The 20,713-nt window shown below is 45.2% G+C and overlaps 1 protein-coding gene across 7 annotated transcripts in view; it reads right to left on the bottom strand.

Annotated features, from left to right (window-relative positions):
- Positions 1 to 20,713, bottom strand: part of pde2a (phosphodiesterase 2A) — a 109,556-nt gene that overhangs the window by 43,702 nt on the left and 45,141 nt on the right. For 3 of the 7 annotated variants that reach the window (XM_028961446.1, XM_028961448.1, XM_028961449.1), the window contains exon 2: positions 16,416 to 16,476. In XM_028961446.1, coding sequence (XP_028817279.1) covers positions 16,416 to 16,476 — 61 coding nt within the window. Of the gene's footprint in view, positions 1 to 12,554; positions 12,635 to 16,415; positions 16,477 to 16,630; positions 16,870 to 20,713 lie in introns of those variants that run through there. The other 4 variants (XM_028961452.1, XM_028961450.1, XM_028961451.1 and 1 more) reach the window with 4 other exon arrangements.

Genomic DNA, 20,713 nt, shown 5'->3' with positions numbered 1-20,713 from the left:
TCTGCATTTCCATGGAAACAGGCGTCTATATGTTGTGTTAGTGAACAGTTAACATTTGCATTTTCCTCCATTTTGGTCTGGGGAAAAAAAGCTTCAAAAGACAAGTGAGCAGACACACAATGAGCCCGGAGCTGATGTGATTTCACAGATTTCTACAACATCCCGCAGATCAGACCAGTGCAGCAATACAAAATTAACTGTGAATAAGGTTTCTTTTTTATATTTGTGAGAACTATTGTAATAAGCGAGTGCACCAAAAACTGTTCTAAACTTGTCTTCACAATCAACATTTGCTGTTGCCGAGTTTGTGTGTATACTCAGATATGGCCAGTGCTGGTACCATGCAGCACTGTTGAAAAGACATTTTGACCTGAGAGAACCACATCATTACACTCCTCTGTTTGTTCTGTGTTACTGGTGTTTCCATTTCTGTGTTTGCAGCATTACATTTAATTGTAATTTTCATCCACCTCATTTTACTCTAAAGCATGCTATCTGTATGTCATAAACACTTGGCTACAAAGACAGGCACAATATTATTTTAGTAGACTTGAACCTGAACACTATGGATAATGATTTAGAATAATCAAGATTCTTGAGCAAGATTCACTCGTTAAGGATGTCTTTTCCTTCATCTTAACAGGATACATTTAAGTTATACATTTTTTTAAATGTATAAAGTTCCTTCATTTTTTACTGATTTTTGCTCAGGTTCATCTCGTACCGGACAGTGCTGAATTTTGAAGAAAAGTGGCCAAATCTGTGTGAACCGTAAGCAGCACGAGTGTAAATGAGTGTTGGAGTGTTTACACTTGCTCCTATACATGGAGATCTCTATAGAGCCTGGTCCTTGAAGTGTCAGGACACACACACACTAAACACACAGAGTGAAGGATGCATCATTTAATCTCATTGTCATTGACAGCGAGGGCATCGTGCATTGATATATGAAAATGTTGAAATGGGTGGGTTGGATCTGATGGGCTTCACCTGAGGTTTCTTTTTTCTTTTTTTAAACCTGTCCATTCACAGCTACCGCACAGATCATGACTGCAGTCACACTGTTCACACATTCTGCATATTATAAGATCCTCTTTCAGGAATCAAATATAATTATTATAGTTCCCATAAACCAGAGCGTTGTTCTTTGTTCTAAGGATTTCTAGCTGTTGATTGCTTTTCTATTGCTACAGTTCATATGTCTCTTGCAATCAAGTGTAGAATCTATACCATCTTATAAAACTGACCTTGATACATGTAGATGTGTTACTGATCAGTGCTAATAATGAGCTGTAATATCTGAATAAGGTCGTGGTGCTCACTGAAAAGAAAACCCACACAGGAGCAGGAATGCTGAACTCATTCATTATTCATCAATATTCTGGAAGCAATTTATCCATCATTTCACAGTTAGCATACCTACAACAGGAGTTGTTACAGCACACTTACACTCATCTGGGACTGGATGTTAAAGGCACCAAAAAAATGAAGGTGACACAACCCACACACACACACACACACACACACACACACATAAAACAAAGGACTCCATGCACCATTAACACTAAAGAGGTTAAAAGCTCTCTTTCACATTAGATTTAATCTGGATTAAATGTTATGTGAAAAGATTAATCTGGGGGAAAAAACAATGTCAGTGAAATTCAGTGAAGTTTATGGATTGGTGAAACACAACATTAAAATAAACACAATAATCCTTGGGAAGAGAAAAGCGGTCTCTCTCATTCAAACTTCTACAGTAATGCATCTCACAACCTCTCACACAAACACACACACTTATGAACACTTATCCATCAATCAGTAGAGATTAATTATTTCACTGTGTCTCACTGTATGCACTGGAGAGTAAAAGTAGTAAGTATTACAGTTTTAAATGATCTGTTAAATCATACAGATAATTTACAACTGTAATATTTACTACTTTTAATCTTAGAATGAACACATTCTAAGAAAGTCTTAGTGATGTGATCAACTGCAGTAAAATGTCTGGATGAGTGACATTTTTAGCATTTTACACTTCTTTCCATGTGCCTTCATCAGAATGCCCCAAATTTTGAAGCTAGAAACATGGAAGATACCATAAGTCATCTTGACCAAAATGAATCATCTGACTGGGTGTCATCATCTGATGAAAAATATAATTGGGGTAATATAGCCTAGTTTTTTTTTCAATTTCAGATGTAATAAAGTACTGCAGCACATGATTTGTTGGTAGCACTGATGTCAGGATTGGCTGCGCCTGGAGACACACCTGGGACCTATCGGGAGGACAGTTAAAAGGCGCTGTGGAGCAGCCCATCGTCGGCTGCGACATTTCTGTAAACTGTGCAACTTTATGTGTATAGTTTTCAGTTCTGGCAATCGCCACACGTCTGTGGGTTTGTTTTCGTTCTCCCCCTGTGTTTCCCCTGTTTTTGGCCATTGAGCATGGTTTTATTTCCTTGTTTAATAAATCATTGTTCCAGTATGCCCCGCCTCTGTGCTTCCTTCCCCTGTCAGCTTGCGGCTGTGACAACTGAACTCCACTAATATTCTATAATCTTGATGTCTCCTTAAATCTAAAAAATTCTAATGAGTGCTGAGGAAACACACACACACACACACACACACACACACACACACACACACACACACACACACACACAAACCATAATAATCATAAAAATCTAAAACAGTCTTTAAAAAGTTTGCAGTCTATCGACCAACAGCATGATTCAGGCAGAAATACAGGCAAGGTTACAAAGAAAAACTTTCTTAAATTGATTATAGTCGCAACTTCCTTTATGGGTGGAAGAAACCAACATGGCAGAAGCAAAATGCTGTTTGCTGCATTTTCCTTGACCTCAGAAGTTATGATCATCTGTGACATTGAAACATTGACCTGATGGTGGTGCAATGGATAGGATTTTATAGGCACTAATGTTGCATCCAGCTCTCAGGCTGCTGAGCTGTGAGAATCAGTGAAGGCTGCATTAGTGCAGCTTGGAGCCTGAATGATTGTTTTTAACCACTTAAGGCAAGTCAGTCAGCAGAAGTGGGGGTGAGATAAAAATTGAAAATGAGAACTCATATCTGTGTAGGTTCTTTTTGCTCTCATGAATGACCCTGTGGGGAGAAACAAACACACCTGAACCCCCCTACTCATCCTTTCTGAACTGAGTTGATTCTCACTGGAAATCTAAATGAAACATGGACTGATTCTGCAGTGGCTCCCTTAGAGAGTTATTCCCTCAGCAAAGTCATCCCAAAACACTAACCCTGAATGTCTATCAGACACACACATATGTACAGCTGAGGTTGTTCTTGGAGTACAATGTTGGAAAATATTGGAAATATTATATTATAGAATAAATATATACTGGGGGTAGTAGTAGCCTAGTGGGTAACACTCTCTCCTATGAACCAGAAGACTCAGGTTTAAACCCCACTAAATACCATTGTGTCCCTGAGCAAGACACTTAACCCTGAGGGTCTCCAAGGGGACTGTCCCTTTCACTAATGACTGTCGGTCACTCTGGATAAGGGCATCTGATAAATGCCATAAATGTAAATATACTGTTGAACATTTCCCTGACAAAAGTCTTGTCGCTTATCTACTGTGGGGCAAAAGTTTTAGTCAGCCACCAATTGTGCAAGTTCTACCACTTAAAAAGATGAGAGAGGTCTGTAATTTTCATCATAGGTATACCTCAACTATGAGAGACAAAATGAGAACAAAATCCAGAAAATCACATCCTCTAATTTTCAAAGAATTCATTTGCAAATTATGGTGGAAAATTAGTACAGTATTTTGTAGAAACACCTGCTATTAACCTGACTTTTAATTAATCAATTGGTGTTAGAAATAGCTCATATGAAAAGCTATAACCCTACCAAATGATGTTTAATGCATTGAAATGAATTCGTTTCACTGAAAAAAGATTTATCATTTAATCAAGACAGAGAGGTCAAATTTTGTCAAGACAAATGTTTTGTCGCCTATACAGAAATTGACCAAATTTACTGCACTGAGATCAAAATTTAATATCTTGTATTACTTCCATGAGCTTGAAGGACTGTATACATGCGCTTTGGCAAGGATTCATACAATTTATTGATTAAGTCATCAGGAATAGCAAAGAAAGCAGTCTTGCATGCCTCCCAGAGTTCATCAATATTCTTTGGTTTCATCCTCAATGATGTTCATGTCTGGTGACTGGGCTGGCCAATCCTGGAGCATCTTGATCTTCTTCACCTTGAGGAACTTTGATGTGGAGATGGAAATGTGCTGGAGCACCATCCTGCTGCAGAATTTGGCCTTTTTTATGGTTGGGAATATAAAAGGTAGCTAAGATGTCTTGGTATTTCAGACTATTGATGTTGCCTTCCACCCTGCAGATGTCTCACACTCCCCCATATTGGATGTAACCACAGACCACCAAACTACACTGTTTTCTGGGTGAATCTCGGAACCATTATGGGTTCCAGTAGGTCTCCTGCAATATTTGCTGTGACTGTGGTGTAATTCAACAGAAGATACATCCACCTTCTGTCACTTTTCCAGCGTCCATCCTTTTTGCAGGTTGTGTGCCTTGGCAAATGCTAGGTCTCGTGGAGCTCTGCTGCGGTGGAAAATGGGCTGGCCTTGGATTTTTGAGCCAACAAATGTTCCTCTCGAGCAGTTGTTGCGGAGTCTGCCTGACCTGGGCCACATCAGCAGTGGATCTGGTCAAAAGCCTCTTGATAATCAACACTTTAGTCTCAGGGTGAATCTTAGGCATGTTTGCAGCAGTCTAGTTGCAGTTGATGTGAAGGTCTAGTGTACTGGGGTTCTTTTTATACACACCTGAGACCTAATTTATCCATTATTAGTCACAGGTGAAGCTCATATGACAAGGCAACAACACTTATGTCTTTGCAAAAATGGACTCAATGGGCTTTACCAATCTTTGAATATTAGAATACTTTTTGACAGCTTTATTACAAAAGCTGTTGGGAATAAAATGAGCCCTTTCTTGTAAAAAAATCTTGAATAGAAATATATTTCAGTGGCACTTGAGGTCAATTTGTACACAAGCGACAAGACTTTTGTCAGGGACTGTACATATTCAATATAGTAAAATAACACTGGAGGATTGACGAATGTACTTTATATGTGGTTTCTTAGGACCTGAGGTGTGGTGTGTATGGGCGTCTGTGGAAGACGTTAGGAGGAGGAGGAGGAGGAAGAGCCCGTGTTCAAACCCACGACTTCGGAGGTGTGAACCCATAGCACCAACCACCGCATCACTGCATGCTCCTACAGGATCTGTTCTTCAATCCATGACAGTTTTCTGTATTATTTTATTTGTAGCTTCATGATATAGTTTTATTTTGTTATTTGTTTTTCAGATTATGATTTTTTATGTTGTGTAGTCATGTTCAGTCTGGCCTGGAATGTATACCCATATGTACACACACACACTGCTTGGCTGGTACAACTCCGACAGCGCAGCACACCAGCATGGAGCTGTGCAGTGGATGGGAGCTTGCTGTGGGTGAGAGGGGAGCTGATGTGAAATTAAACCAATGAATCAGGCAAACATGATTACATCTTCTCAGTGTATGACTACTAATAACAAACATTACTCCTCTCTCTCACACACAGTTTTCTTCTATGTTTGTTTCTCTGTAAATCTGTGTTCCACAGAGAAATGAAAAAAACTAATTCTGGTTCCTCTGTGTGTGTGTGTGTGTGTGTGTGTGTGTGTGTGTGTGTGTGTGTGTCAGAGAGAGCGAGAGAGAGAGAGAGAGCGAGAGAGGGTGAGCATCTATGTCTCACTGCTTGGTTCACAATGACACAGAACACATGAGCCAGATGGTGCAGATTGTGTGTGTGTGTGTGTGTGTGCGTGTGTGTGTGTGTGAATGCACTCTTGGGCATGAGAGTAATTCAGACTAAACAGCGTTCTTTATGAGGCACACATTCTCTATCTAGGCAAGGGATATGTCTAATCAGCAAGGTGATTGTAAAATTATTAGTGAAACATAATAATGTTCTGTCTTGGCAAGCCCTTTCTAATTACCTCTGATAAATTTGTGCAATTTGTTGATTCTTCTTGATGTTGGCCAACACATTACACAAATTCCTATTTCTATCAGCATCAGTGTATGACTAAATGGGTACTGCATATGCTAGCAACAGTAGGCATATCTTACTTAATAATAATTAGTTCTTCTGTAACTGTCTGATAATGTGGAAATCAACAATTTCGTAATTTGGTAAGGAAACACAACTCATCTGGGGTGTTGCAATTCTTTGTCAAGTGTCAGTGGGACCATGTTTTACTGTTTCACATTTTGTACAAATGGTTTCATATCTCATTACTCTTAGAAAGCAAGGGAACAATGCTATGAGGCTGAATTATTATTATGATTATATTTAAAAACAACAGTCATTATAGTCTACATGATAGTCTGATTCCTCTGAATTTACTGAGAACTGACTAATTGCAGAAGGTTGGCCAGTGAAGTACCAGTGAAGATCTGAACAAGATTTGAGAATTTTATTCATCATATGCGTTGTTATGGTAGTACAACACAGTGAAATGCATCCTGAACCGCTCTGTTTTTGGCTGTGCATAGTAAAATATATTAAGTTAAAATAAATAAAATGGAATAAAGTTGAAAATAAAATAGAATAGAAGGGAAATAAGGCTAGTTGTCACGACTACGGACTTACAAGGGAAGGAAGCGCAGAGGTCTGACATGTTGGGAAGGGGGTTTTATTATAACAAACAAAGAAATACAAATAAAGACTGGCGCGGTGGCCGAAAACGATTTAAACTTAAATAAAGAACATAAACAAACCCGTAGGCGTGTGGCGATTGCCAGAACTCAAAACACATAAAACAAAACTAGGTCAAGTTCGTGCAGCGAGTTCACGAAAATGCCAGCGACCCCGAAAGGGCGGAAACTTCCGGCATTTATGGGGCGTCAGGATTGAGTTCCGGTGTGGAGCCCAGCTGCAGGCAATCCTGACAGAGCCCCCCCTCCAAGGGCTACGTCCTCGGAGCCCCAACAGTACCATCAGTGGAGGCGGCGGGGCGGACGGCGGCAACCACAGGGCTCCTGCCCTGCTGTATCCTCCCCTTGGAGGACCCGGTCCCTCGGACTGGCTCCCCGGCGTGGTCAGGCGTGGCGGCCCCGGTCCCTCGGGCTGGCTCCCCGGCGTGGTCAGGCGTGGCGGCCCCGGTCCCTCGGGCTGGCTCCCCGGCGTGGTCAGGCGTGGCGGCCCCGGTCCCTCGGGCTGGCTCCCCGGCGTGGTCAGGCGTGGCGGCCCCGGTCCCTCGGGCTGGCTCCCCGGCGTGGTCAGGCGTGGCGGCCCCGGACCCTCGGCCTGGCTCCCCGGCGTGGTCAGGCGTGGCGGCCCCGGACCCTCGGCCTGGCTCCCCGGCGTGGTCCCGCTTGGCAGCCCCGGACCCTCGGCCTGGCTCCCCGGCGTGGTCCCGCTTGGCGGCCCCGGACCCTCGGCCTGGCTCCCCGGCGTGGTCCCGCATGGCGGCCCCGGACCCTCGGCCTGGCTCCCCGGCGTGGTCCCGCATGGCGGCCCCGGACCCTCGGCCTGGCTCCCCGGCGTGGTCCCGCATGGCGGCCCCGGACCCTCGGCCTGGCTCCCCGGCGTGGTCCCGCATGGCGGCCCCGGACCCTCGGCCTGGCTCCCCGGCGTGGTCCCGCATGGCGGCCCCGGACTCCCGTACCTGCACACAATAATCAGGGCCGATCCATCTGGGTACGTGTGGGCCCTGTCTCCACATGTCCCCTCTGACACATCTTGTGTCACCCCCTGCACCGCGCAGGGAGATTGTCCCAGAGCCTCCGGCGACTGTTCCAGGCACCCCAGGCTGGTGCCTTCTGGGACTATGCAGCCCCTCTCGCTGCCCGGCCCTGGTGCCAAGGGGGGGGCATTGCCAGACCATCCGGCTAGCCCCTTCTGCGTCCGTTGGGACAAGCAGGCCCTCTTCCTGCCTGTCCCAGCTGGGTCCTCATGCCTACCCGGGGGCTCTATGGCGCTCCACCCCTCTGGAGGCAGACGCAGGCCCATGCCTGCCCCGCCCTCCTCACTGGCTACCGGAGGACCCAGCTCCATCGCTTCCCCACCTCCCCTCCCCTCAGGAGGAGTCCCCAACCCGAACTGCACCCCCCCAAAAAATTCTTTGGGGGAGCACCCCCCCCGGCTGGACTTAGGGGTACCTTGGGGCTTGTCCACCTCGCCTTGGACCAGCACATTCGGGTCAGGAACCTCCTCCCTGGGGTTCGGCTCCGCGGCTGGGTCGCCATCTGGTGGACACAAAGAGGGGAAGTGGGGGCGACATACGGACACATATGCCACACAGACACACACAGACAGAGACAGACAGAAGAGAGGGTCGTCTGGCTCCCTCTCTGGGCTCTCCGGGACCTCCTCAGGGGGCACAGCCAGGATCTCGGGAGGAGCGACCTTCTCGTCGCCCACCAGTGCTGGGTCTTCTTGCCCCGGATCCTGACTGGCACTGGATGTGGTGGAGGGGCAGAGTTCGATCCCTGGCTCAGGCCGATCAAACTCCGCCCTCAGTCTCTGTTGGAAGTCCCGAAAACTCCTGTCTGTCTCTCCCTGCTGCCAGAGGGTTGTGCTCCAGCCCCATGCTGATCCAGTCAGACACGTGAGGATGGTAGTGATCTCGTCTGTGTCTGCTGCCCCACTGAAGGGTCCCGGGACAATTGGGCGGTCCCACACGGGGCTGGGCACGTCGCTGGAGATGGTGGTAGGTGTGTGGTGTGGAGGGGGGTGGACGTCTTCTCCAGCAGGTGTGGACACTGGTGCTGCGCTGCCATTTTGCTGGGGAACGTCCGGGCAGAGGGAAGGCGGGTCGGCGACTGGAGCAGGAATGGAGGATTCCCTGCGAGGCAGTCCCGGCAGCGCAGTTGCTGGCTGGCGACCTCCCGTCGCCCTCTTCCACCAGCTTTCCTCACACTGCTGGGAGGGACGTGGGTCTCCACGGACCTCGTGACGATCCTGGATGGGCGCGATGGGCGGAGCCATCCCGGCACCGACTGCCCAAACGGCGTCATCCTGGTCGTCGTCCGTGTCAACCTCGTACCCCCGGAAGTCACATGGGTCATCACGGACGCTGCGATGATCTCGGACGCGCACGCTGGGCGGAGCCATCCCGGCACCGACCGCCCACCGAAAATCCACGTCATCATCGCTTTCGTCATCCGTGTCCTCCCACCGGTGACTCCAAGGGTCGTCCACCCTGCGGACATCCTGGACCCATGGCGCGATAAGCTCCCATGGGCAGTACTCTGGCCATTCGGGCTGGAGGCTGCCCACCTCCTCGCTGGAGGAACGCCGCCGTTGTTGTTGCCGCTTCTCACCCCCCTGGAAGTGACGTGGGTCCCCACGGACCTTGCGACGATCGCAGACTGGCGCGATGGGCGGAGCCCAACTCTCGTCTCCCGTGCTCTCGTCGTCGTCCGTGTCGTCCACGGGGAGCCTTGCCAGCAGAGCGCAGAGTTCTTGGCTCGACATGGCGAAGATCGTGGGGGTCGCATCTTCTGCGCTCGCTGCCCACGTCACTTCCTCGCTGCTGCCGACGCCAACGTCCTCGCTCCGCCCACTCACCCGCCGACGTTGTCGCTTCCGGGTTTCGCGGAGTTTCCCGGGGGTGACGTCATCACGTGGCGCCGCGTACCACGGCTTCTCGGGGAGAAAACGCTCCACCAGAACGGGCGGCGCGTCTCTCCCCTGCCGTCCGCGTTCGCCGCGCCGGGCTGCGTCCTTCGCGGCGTTTCTTCTCCTCTGCTTTCCACCTCTGCGCTTTTGGGTGGGTCGCTGGCATTCTGTCACGACTACGGACTTACAAGGGAAGGAAGCGCAGAGGTCTGACATGTTGGGAAGGGGGTTTTATTATAACAAACAAAGAAATACAAATAAAGACTGGCGCGGTGGCCGAAAACGATTTAAACTTAAATAAAGAACATAAACAAACCCGTAGGCGTGTGGCGATTGCCAGAACTCAAAACACATAAAACAAAACTAGGTCAAGTTCGTGCAGCGAGTTCACGAAAATGCCAGCGACCCCGAAAGGGCGGAAACTTCCGGCATTTATGGGGCGTCAGGATTGAGTTCCGGTGTGGAGCCCAGCTGCAGGCAATCCTGACACTAGTAAAAACTAAGCGAGCTAAAATGCAAGCAAATATTTATATTCAAGGAGAAGATAAGACACAGACTTCACCTGGTTGTGGCTATGGATTCTGCACAGACACAGGACAGGACGGGACAGTAGGGCAAACTGGCACTCACTGTAGAGGAAGTTTTTGTTTTGATCTATTTTTCAGCATAATTTTGGTGGCATCACTATAAATAAACTGTCACAATTGGGACCTTGGAAAGGACAATAAAAAAGATGTGGACCCCCCAAAAAAGTTTGGAAGTTTGCCAACCCAAGGGAACAGAAGATGGAAGCTGTGGGTGTGTGTTAAGGTACTCCAGCTTGGCTGACAGCTCTGGGGGGGTCCAGAGGAATAGCAGTGGGACACCGGCCTGCTCCGACCACTGCAGAGACCACAGCAGTGCGCACGGATGGACGCGGAGCTGAGCATCCGATAAATCAGAGCAGGCTGAGGGCACATACGCACTTCAGCTAGAGCTCTGCACGCCATGACAATAACACCATCGAAATGTGCTGAGCAGGCATCACACACCACTGCGTTTACACACACACACACTGCTGAGAATGAACACTTGAAGGACCACACAAGAGAGAGATAAATGATGGAAGGAATAGTTTGCTCATAGCAGCAGAACAAGAGCATGAACAGAGAAAGCAAACAAAACAATAACACACTATAATGACTTCTCCAGAGAGAGAGAGAGAGAGAGAGAGAGAGAAGGCGATGGGAGGGGGAGATGGGATTACAAGAGAAGAGAGAGAGACCAGAGAGAGGACCAGAGAGAAGACCAGAAACCTGTACATGCACACACACATACACACACACACACACACACACACACACACACACACACACACACAATTAGCACACACACAACAGCTGTGATTTAATAAAAATATTTAACCCGTTAAAATAAATGAACACTGTTGATGCACCTGTGCTTAGTTTACTGTATGCTGACACTAAAACCTTTACATTTTGTACATTTTTTGTCCCACTATTTGCACTATTCTCCTGAGATTGTGAAATCCCTTTGATGCATTGTAAGCTTTCTGCGAACCATGGATTTTGCTGTAGCAGCAAAAATATTAGCATGTATGCAATTATAAATATTTAAGATTATTGGTTTCCATACATAAATGCATTAATATAAGTCACCCTAAAACATGTCGATCACTATGCTTCTTAAAGGGTTAAGAATCACAAAAGTATACTTATTATTGAAATATTCCTAAAAAAAGAAAAAGCCTCTCAATGTGCAAACAGGTTTTAAAGAGGTTCAGGTAACAGAAAGAATAAAAGCTTAATATTTTATGTCAGCCTTGTGTTTTCTGCAAAGGTTATTCACCAGACTACAATAAATAGGTGAATAATTAAATTAGGGTTAAATATATATTATCACAGTTTGATAAATTAAATCAATGTATGCCTCAGAAGTACATAAAAAATAATGTGCTGATCAGCCTATTGCATATGATTTGGTGAGATTTCTAATATGTAGGGTGGATCAAATCAACTGCCAGTGGATAGAGGGTGTTTCCATGACATTTCGGACCAGAATAATTTGAGTAGTTCAAAATGATTGACAGGTAAATTGATTAAATGAGGTATTGATTAGGGCAGTATAGTACTGTGTGCAGACTGAAAGACTCTACATAGAAAAGGCACACACACACACACACACACACACACACACACACAGGGCCAAGGTTACTGGCTAATCAAGGTCACATTAAAAAAACAGCCTAACAGCACTCCAGCACACTACCACACGTGATCATTCTTTTCCCTGTCCACATCTCTGACTGGGATGCGCTGAGGTATACTGCTGTAGAATTCTCTAGAAACGCAAGATTCCTCCTGCTTCAGTATGCCTGCACCTTCACAGCAAGGAGAGATCAGGCATCCAGAACAAAGGAAACGATCCCACTGATACGGTAAAGGAATTGCAGCATGCAGTCACCATGTCTCTAATTGACCCCCGTGTGGAAAACACAAGCAATGAAACCACGGGTAACTGCTCTGACTGTAGCATTTTACATTGTAAAATGTCATAATTCCATCTAGGAATCCCAGGAAATCATATCTCGGAAAGCAACAAGTCCAAATCTGAATAAAGGAGTGCTGGTTAAATTTGTCAGTCACCACACTGCCAGAGAGATGGTGTCACAGTCCCATTTCGATTTATGAGAGTATCGTATAAACAGAAAACGTCAGAACAAACACATACACACACACTCACTCTCACACTTATTTGTCAAATAAGTGTGAATTTAAGAAATGTATGTTTGAGACTGATGCCTTATTATTGCGTAAGTGTGTGTGTGTGCGTGTGTGTGTGCGTGTGTGCTTTTCCAGCATACCTGCACTGTCTCCTGTGTTAGCATGCTGTAGAGCGGCTGCATGGCGGCAGGTCTGGTGTGAATGTGTGATGAGGACACCGCTGTTGAATAAGAAGAACAGAGTGATGGAGAGAAGGAAGAGGAGAAGCCACTGCAAGCGCAGCGATGAAGACGAGGAAGAGGATGAGATGAGACACGGCTACGCTCACAGAATTGCTTCCTAAAACGCCTGTCACATGTGTCAGAGCATGTTAATTCAAACACACACACACACACACACACACACAGATGACAGAATCAGCTGCGATTCATCCCTCGCTTTCCCTTTCTTAGTAAACTAATCCGCCACATCTGGTCTTTGTGACCCTGGCTGTGGCAGTAGATTAACCCCACCTATTCTTCAACTGCCCTACTGTCACACACACCCGCTGATGCACGTTACATGCACAGCCTTTCACAAGCACACACTCAATCGAAATAAACGGTAGGCTGCCATTCTTCAGATTTTGCATCCTGAAATGATTTTTGGATTTATCTGAAACAAGAGGAATTCATCCCTGTCAGGTTCTGGCTCTCGGCTCTCACACTGACAACGAGGTTAAATTCTGCAAGCCCTGAGGTGATGAGGGTGAGTTTTCCAGAAATTTCAGTGTGCATTGAAAATGTTGAACATGCAAGGCTAAACAAGGCTAACTAAATAAAACATCTGAAGACGTGCACTATGCATTTCATTAATGCAATCAGATTAAGCGGATTAATTAAAGGGGCGTTAATATTTACATATTTCAACTGAATTAATGCATCACAATACATGTATTAATTTATTATCACAATACATGATATTAATTGTATAATTCGAGTATAAATTACCGTTGGAATATCAATTTCCTTACAGGAATCAGTACAGGAATCTCTCCACTCTTATATAACTTAAGGTTTTTACATTTGATAATATTATAACACAAACACACACACACAAAAACACACATTTGGGCTTTTTCGGTTCCAGTGTTCCCTGTTTCAAACACTTTTTTAGCTGCAGCTTTTTAAATCTCAGTTAATTTCCTAATTTTTCATCTCTTGTCATCTCAATCACATTCATGTCACTTCATGATTTTTTATGCCGCAGTCTTGCCTTTCTGTTCCATTATACCCCTTTCTTTCTCTTCCCTCTTTCTTTTTGTAGTCGTTATGTTAATGACCAGTCTGTCAGTGACACTCCAGGTGCCACACACACACACACACACACACACACACACACACACACACACACACACACGAGTCCAGTCTGAAATGAGTTGCATGGACATTATGGATGAGCAGCGTGTGGAAGCTGTGATGATGTTAATATTATGCAGAGGGCTTCAGTGTGATCTGATGATTCCATAGTGAATCCGTCGTGCTCAAGTACCCGGCAACCCACTCAGGACCGGCAGCTGTATGCACATTCTCTCTGAACATGTGTGTGTATGTGTTGACCAAGCAAAAAAGAAAAATGTGATAAGCAGGTCTCAACATTCCCCAGCAAGCAAATGCATTTAATGTTATTCAGTGGAGGAAAACGCTTGTGCAGCACATCCCAGTTTGTGACTAATGGGCTCTGAAGAGTTAAGAATCAGCTGGAGCTGAACACTTCTGATCGTTCAAAGCCATCAGTTAGGTAGCTAATGTCATCTGATGTCTAAACAGGGAAGTCACTTAATTGAGAGAATAAATAAATCCCCCAAAAATCAATTAAAGAAAGCAATCCTCAAGCAACTGGTTGAAATCAAACTGCTGTCTAAACCAATCACGATGAGGGTCAGACTACCACAGTAATAAGGTTTCACAAGCCAGGAGCACGCACACACACACACACACACAAATACTTGGACAGAAACCACAGAGTATGAGGAACAATGACACACGTAGGCTCTAGAAATACATCCTCTGAAAAAAAAACTTTATAATGCATTTTATAATGCATATTTTCTCTTTAAACAAATCCAAAAAGGATCCATTCTCTAGCTGCTTATAAAAACCAGAGACCACACACACACACACACACACACACACACTCCATCAGGTTGATGAAATCATTGCTGTCCTGTCAATACAATCAATGTATTGCAACTGATTTATTCAACACTTATCTAAACTGAATATGGGTGGGTGGGTAATAAAATATTTTGGTTATATTCCATAATATATAATAAATACGCAACAAATATTCTATATTATTATATGGATTGCAAACCTTCCATCTTATATGACTGTTTATTGTTGTATTACTGTCATAATACATATATTACTGATAAAGATTCTGACAAAGACACTGACCATAGCTTTTATTTTAATTTTGCTCCACTGTTTTAAACTGTCTGTACAAAGAGATTGACATTCTTGTCAGTCTCAAGATTTCTTTGTCTATTTATTGATTTTTTTCTCATTGACTTTATCCTTTAAATCAGTTACCTTTGCAGTCTGAGCATCCATGTATGCATTTCTATTCTATTAAAATTTTGCTTAGAAAAACTGGATTGTTCTAAATTTAATCTTCCATATTTAATGCAAAGGATCAACTAATTACTAAAATAGAGAGCTTCAATAAAAACAGACACAGGGGGAACTGATGGAGGACAGACAAGAACCAGGAAGAGGAGGACAGGTGAGGACAATCAGGTTAAATCACAGTGACATGAGAGAAGGGGACATGGATAAACCTGGTCAGGTGTCCAGAGAGCTGCAGGACCAGTGGGAGAAGGACAACTGGTATGTGTTTATCATGTTCTGATCATATAAACACATCAAATAAAAGTACATCAAAATTAATACTGTATCACAAACACAAACATTGAGAGCACACACACACACACACACACACACACACACAAGTTCTTCAGCAGAACAATGCACACCATCAGAAACAAGAAGCCCAACACAAAGAGAGGGTACACACAACTAAAGCAAAGTTCCAAATGGATTTAGATTTCATCTCTTCACATGACCCCACTGAAGTAGTTATTGTTCTGCAGGACATATTCATTTTATGTAGGGTGGGAGTGGGACCAGGGTTTTAAGAATACCATTAGATGGTTGCTAGTGACATGTTCATTCTTCAATGTACCTTAAATTTTGCATTCATCTTGTACTTGACAGAGAGCATCAGACTGTGTATCATTACATTTCTGACCTTTAATAAACCACTCCCCACTAACATTTGATCGTACCTTTCATAATTCTAAATTGCACACAACATAAACAATGATAATGATGGCAACTGTCACTACGCTGCCCTGACGCTGCATGGTGAAAGTCCCATTTGGTGGTTTTATGATGCTGTAGGAAGGGAAACCGATCACATTGCCATGTTTCTCGGGCCATTTTCAGTTCTGTTGGCCCAACTAGCGTAAAAGAGAGGAACATTACCTGCTCTGGAGGAGATGTGAAAAGTGGTTGGCAGCAGAAGTGCTGGCTCTGCATGACAGCAGGTGCTTCTGGTTTTTATGGATGTGTATGTAAAACAGGGTGCTGAACATGCCACCTCAAACTAGTAAAAACAGCCAAAGATGCAGCACAGAATGAGACAGAACCTCTCCAACAGCATTTCCTGTCACCCCAATACCAGCTCGGCCACAGCGCAATTCTACAGTTCAGCCGTTCTCACTTCTGCATCGCTTTGCTTTTGTTGACCTTCTGATCCTTTTTTCAGCTTTGCCTGGTTTTCTGTCACTGCCTATCTTTCTTCCTCCCACACACTTCTCACACAACCCTGTTCTCCTTTGAGTAGAAGACCAACACTATTCACTCACACAGGCTGTTCACAGCCTCATCCACAAATAAAGGAAAAGAGAGAGACTGATGTAAAGTGAACTTTTGTTTTTTAAAAAGAGCCACTCCTACCTGTAGGTCATCAGATGGTGCGCCGTGTGGCTGGTGTCTGGGAAACAGCTGCTGTTCATGTCTGGAAGAATGCAGAGGAAGAGATCAGTGTCATTATCAACACCCGCATCAATCTGTCTGTCTCTGTGCGTGTGTGTGTGTTAGAGAAAGAGAGAGACTAAATGTCTCTGTCCCCCATGTCCCACTAAATCCAGTCAGTGGGTGGAATCCTTTACCTGTGTGTGTAGTTGTGTGTGTGTGTGTGTGTTCTTGCAGCTTACAGGTCTCTCCCTCTCTTCCTCTCATAAGTGCTCATATCATCTCCACCTGCTGTCCACTGCTGGAGCCGAACGCCGTCACACACACTCTCTCACGTACTGTATGCAGAACGTGCTGTCACAGCCCACACACCCTCTTCCTCGTCCGCTCAGCCTCACTCTACCTCTGCCGTTCGCTCTCTATCTCTTTCTCTCTCTCTCCGCACTGACAGAGGGAAGGGCTTCCATCTTCAATGCAGCTCAGGGTCCTAGAGCCTTCCCCAAAGGACTTACACCACAAACGTCAAGACACAGCCACATAACTAATACGTTACTGCCTTCACAGTCACACACACACACACACACACACACACACACACACACAATTAAGTAAAGGACCAGGTAAGGCGCATTCATTATATTTTTCAGCACACATCACAATAACTATAAAAGAAAATCAGTTGACATGAATACCCCATTACAAATTTTTTAGCAGTACTGCCTGCTAATTTATCTGGATAGTATGAATTAATTAGGTACCCCCCCACACACACACACAAATGTAACTAATTATCAATCTTCACGCACGTTAGAAAAATGACCCCAGATCTCCTATGTGGTTCTTTAAACCCCTTATCTATTGATCCACTCAGGAAGCTACATGAAGCATTTCTTAAAAGCAATTGCCAGAGCTTTTGAGGTATTCTCCATTAAATGGGAAATAATGTACACATGCACATTTCAGTCCATGGACATGCACCACGTTTACAGAAACTTTTAGGAAGGTGCTACTATGAAAGTTTTCAGAAAGTAAAAAAAGAGCAAAACCGAAATCATTTCGGTATTTGTTATAACTACCCTTTGCCTTCAAACAGCATAATTTTTTATAAGAATTCTTTCACAACGGCAGGGAATTTGATGGATTTTATTCAGGTGTACAATCAATTAATTAAACCAAACAGATGTTAATGATCATTAATTAGGAAGCTTAAATCAGCTAAACTGTGCTACCACGATTGTGGAGGTTTCATGAAGCAGGTCAGACACTGTGGCAAGACTGAACACAGCCGCAAGACACAAGTTGGTTATACTGCATCAGTCTTTCCCAGATTTCACTGGGGTTTCAAGATGTCCTCTTCAAGCTCTTTTGAAGAAGCACAATATCCTCATCATCGAGTCTGTCCAAGATTACATGAAGAAACAGATGGATTGGAAGCCTGCATGCACAGAAGAACTAAACAGAGCTGCGTTTTTTTCTAAAGCTGAAAAATTGAAGAACTGATGCTGTTTTAAAAGGGTTGTCACACCAAATTTGATTTAGACTTTTCCTCTGATCATTCGCTACATTTTGTTAATTGATGAAACACTTTCATTTATCAGAGCATTTTTAATGTATAGCATTTTTTTTCACACATTTCATACATGCCAAATGTTTGTGCAGTTCTATGAGTGTCCATAGCTAAGAATACAAATCAAAGATGAAAGTAGAAATATTCCTATGAATCAGCAGCTCCAGACAAAGACAGCCTAATACACATTAACAATGCATCTGTTCAGCCTGTATCTTAAGTGTTACACACTTGTACAGAGATTCATTTTTAGAAAATGCAATACAGCTTTGCAATACAGCTACATGCAGAAATGTGTGTTGACAGTCCTTTGGTCAGCACTCAGATCAATTGCAGGGTTGTTTCATTACTTTAGACACACACCAAAGTGTCTTAAATCACACTGTCACTTACACACATACACAGACAGTATTGATCTATTCCCTGATGGAAAAGAGAGATAATGAAAAACCAGCATGTCTGGAATTCAAAAGACCTAAAGTCTGACAATACAAGCCCAACAAAACCATCACAATGTTCATACTTAATTACAACACAACCATCACACACATACACAGACACACACAAAAACCACTAGAACTAGGTCTGAATTTCAGGTCAGTTGTATAATATTACAGTTACATAGAGTGTATCTTAATTCAATTTCTCCTTCCTCCATCCCCTCACACACACAAACACATAATAGCATGTTCCCACCTGATCTGTATGCCTGAAGAATTCACATTAGAGGTTAATGGAATCCAACTTGAACACTTAATAAAATCATACAAAATGTCAATCAAAGTTCAGTACAGAATATTACAAAAAAAGTCACGTTTAGGACGTAATGCATTTGAAATTACATCCATTTGTCATGGCCAACGCGCCTCCAGCCCGCTAGAGGGCACCTCACCAGCCTGGGAGATGGCAACCCGGAAGAGGAAATGGAAGCGGGCGGTGGCAAGTATAAAAGGGAGGTAACACCAAGGAGACACGCCCGCTCTTTGTATGAGTTAAATGAGTTGTATGAGTTAAATGAGTTGTATGAGTTTACTCGCCAGAGACGCTAGCTCTCTTACCCACGACCTACGATAATTGAGATTCCCGTAATACGACCTTCGCCTGCCCACGACTTCGAGAATTGCCTGATCCCCTGGAAACCACGAAAGGAACCCCGACCGGAACTTCCTGACTCCAACCTCTTCCTGCCCCTGACCTTGAACCTACCTGACCCCTCGGCTAAGACGGGATTCCATGCTCCCCTACCTTTCTGCCGCCCAAGACCTACTCCCGTCCTCCCAAAGATACCGAACCATCCTGAAACCCGCCGTCTTCCGGTTCTCCTCTGCCCCGGTCCTTCCCAAAGATCCCGAACTGACTCCCCGCTGCGTTGCAGCGCGTCCATTACTTCCTCATTCCTCGCCGGCCAGGCGCCCCCGGTCCTCCTGCCCCGCTCGCCCAGTGTCCTCTACCGGTACGACGGCTTATCCCCACGCCGAAAGTATGTCTGCAACTACGTCATCGAATTCCCCCTGTGACACCATTGTTACATTCCTGTTAATGTTGTATTTGTTTGTCAGCGCTCTGTTCCATGTGTGTGACTCACAGGCCCACTAAATTACAGTGTGCTGTGTGTTGGTCTGGTCTTGTTTGTTATATCACCTCCTTGAAAAATAAACCAGTTTTCATATATAATTTTCCCTCTCCCCATTTTTGTCCTTCAACCTGCAGTGTCACAATTGTCTATGTCCCTTCCTTGGACAGACACATGACAGATGTTTGAGAGACCTAATGATCCTAGGCGATATGTTGTCTGGGGCACTTGGTCCCACTGGTATGGTCTCCCATGACAAATTGGTCTTAGGTAAAGGGCGAGACAAAGAACGTTTCAGAAGACCTTTCATAGAAAAAACAACAACGAGTCAGTGTACCCAGCCCGGAGGAGTCAGGCCTGGGCTTGGGGCCCGTGAGCGAGCGCCTGGTGGCCTGGCTTTCGCCCATGGGTCCTGGCCGGGCCCAGCCTGAACTGGATACATGGACTCATCCATCTGTGGACCAACCACCCGCAGGAGGAACATGAAGGGTCAGGTGCAATGTGGATTGGGTGGCAGACCGAGGCAGGGGCTTTGGTGGTCCAATCCCCGGACAAGGACATAGAATGTCACCTCTCTGGCGGGGAAGGAGCTGGAGCTTGTGGAAGAGGTTGAGCAGTACCGGCTATATATAGTCGGACTCACCTCGACACTGAAGTCCTTGAGAGAGGTTGGACACTGTCCTTTGCTGGAGTTGCTCCGGGTGAGAGGCAGAGGGCTGGGGTTGGCTTTTTGTTAGCCCCAAGACTCTCAGCCTGTTTGTTGGGGTTTACCCTGGGGGACGAGAGGGTAGCTTCCCTGCGCCTTTGCATCGGGGAATGGGTCCTGACTGTTGTTAAGCGTTGAATAACAGCTCAGAGTACCCATCCATTTTGTAGTCCCTGGGATGAGTGCTAGATAGTGCTCCGACTGGTGATTGTGGTCACAAGGTGGCCGGTAACCCCCAAACCCGCTGGTGGACAGCAGAGGTTAGGCGAGCCGTCAGGATGAAGAAGGAGGCCTATGGGGCATGGCTGGTGTGTGGTTCTCCAGAAGCAGCAGACAGGTACCGGACGGCCAAGCGGGGTGCAGCAGTGGCAGTCGCCGAGGCAAAATCTTGGGCGTGGGAGGAGTTCGGTGAGGCGATGAAGAAAGACTACTGA

This window comes from Denticeps clupeoides, chromosome 19 (assembly GCF_900700375.1).
Source record: "Denticeps clupeoides chromosome 19, fDenClu1.1, whole genome shotgun sequence".
NCBI lineage: Eukaryota > Metazoa > Chordata > Actinopteri > Clupeiformes > Denticipitidae > Denticeps > Denticeps clupeoides.
This window is presented reverse-complemented; position numbering and strand designations above follow the sequence as displayed.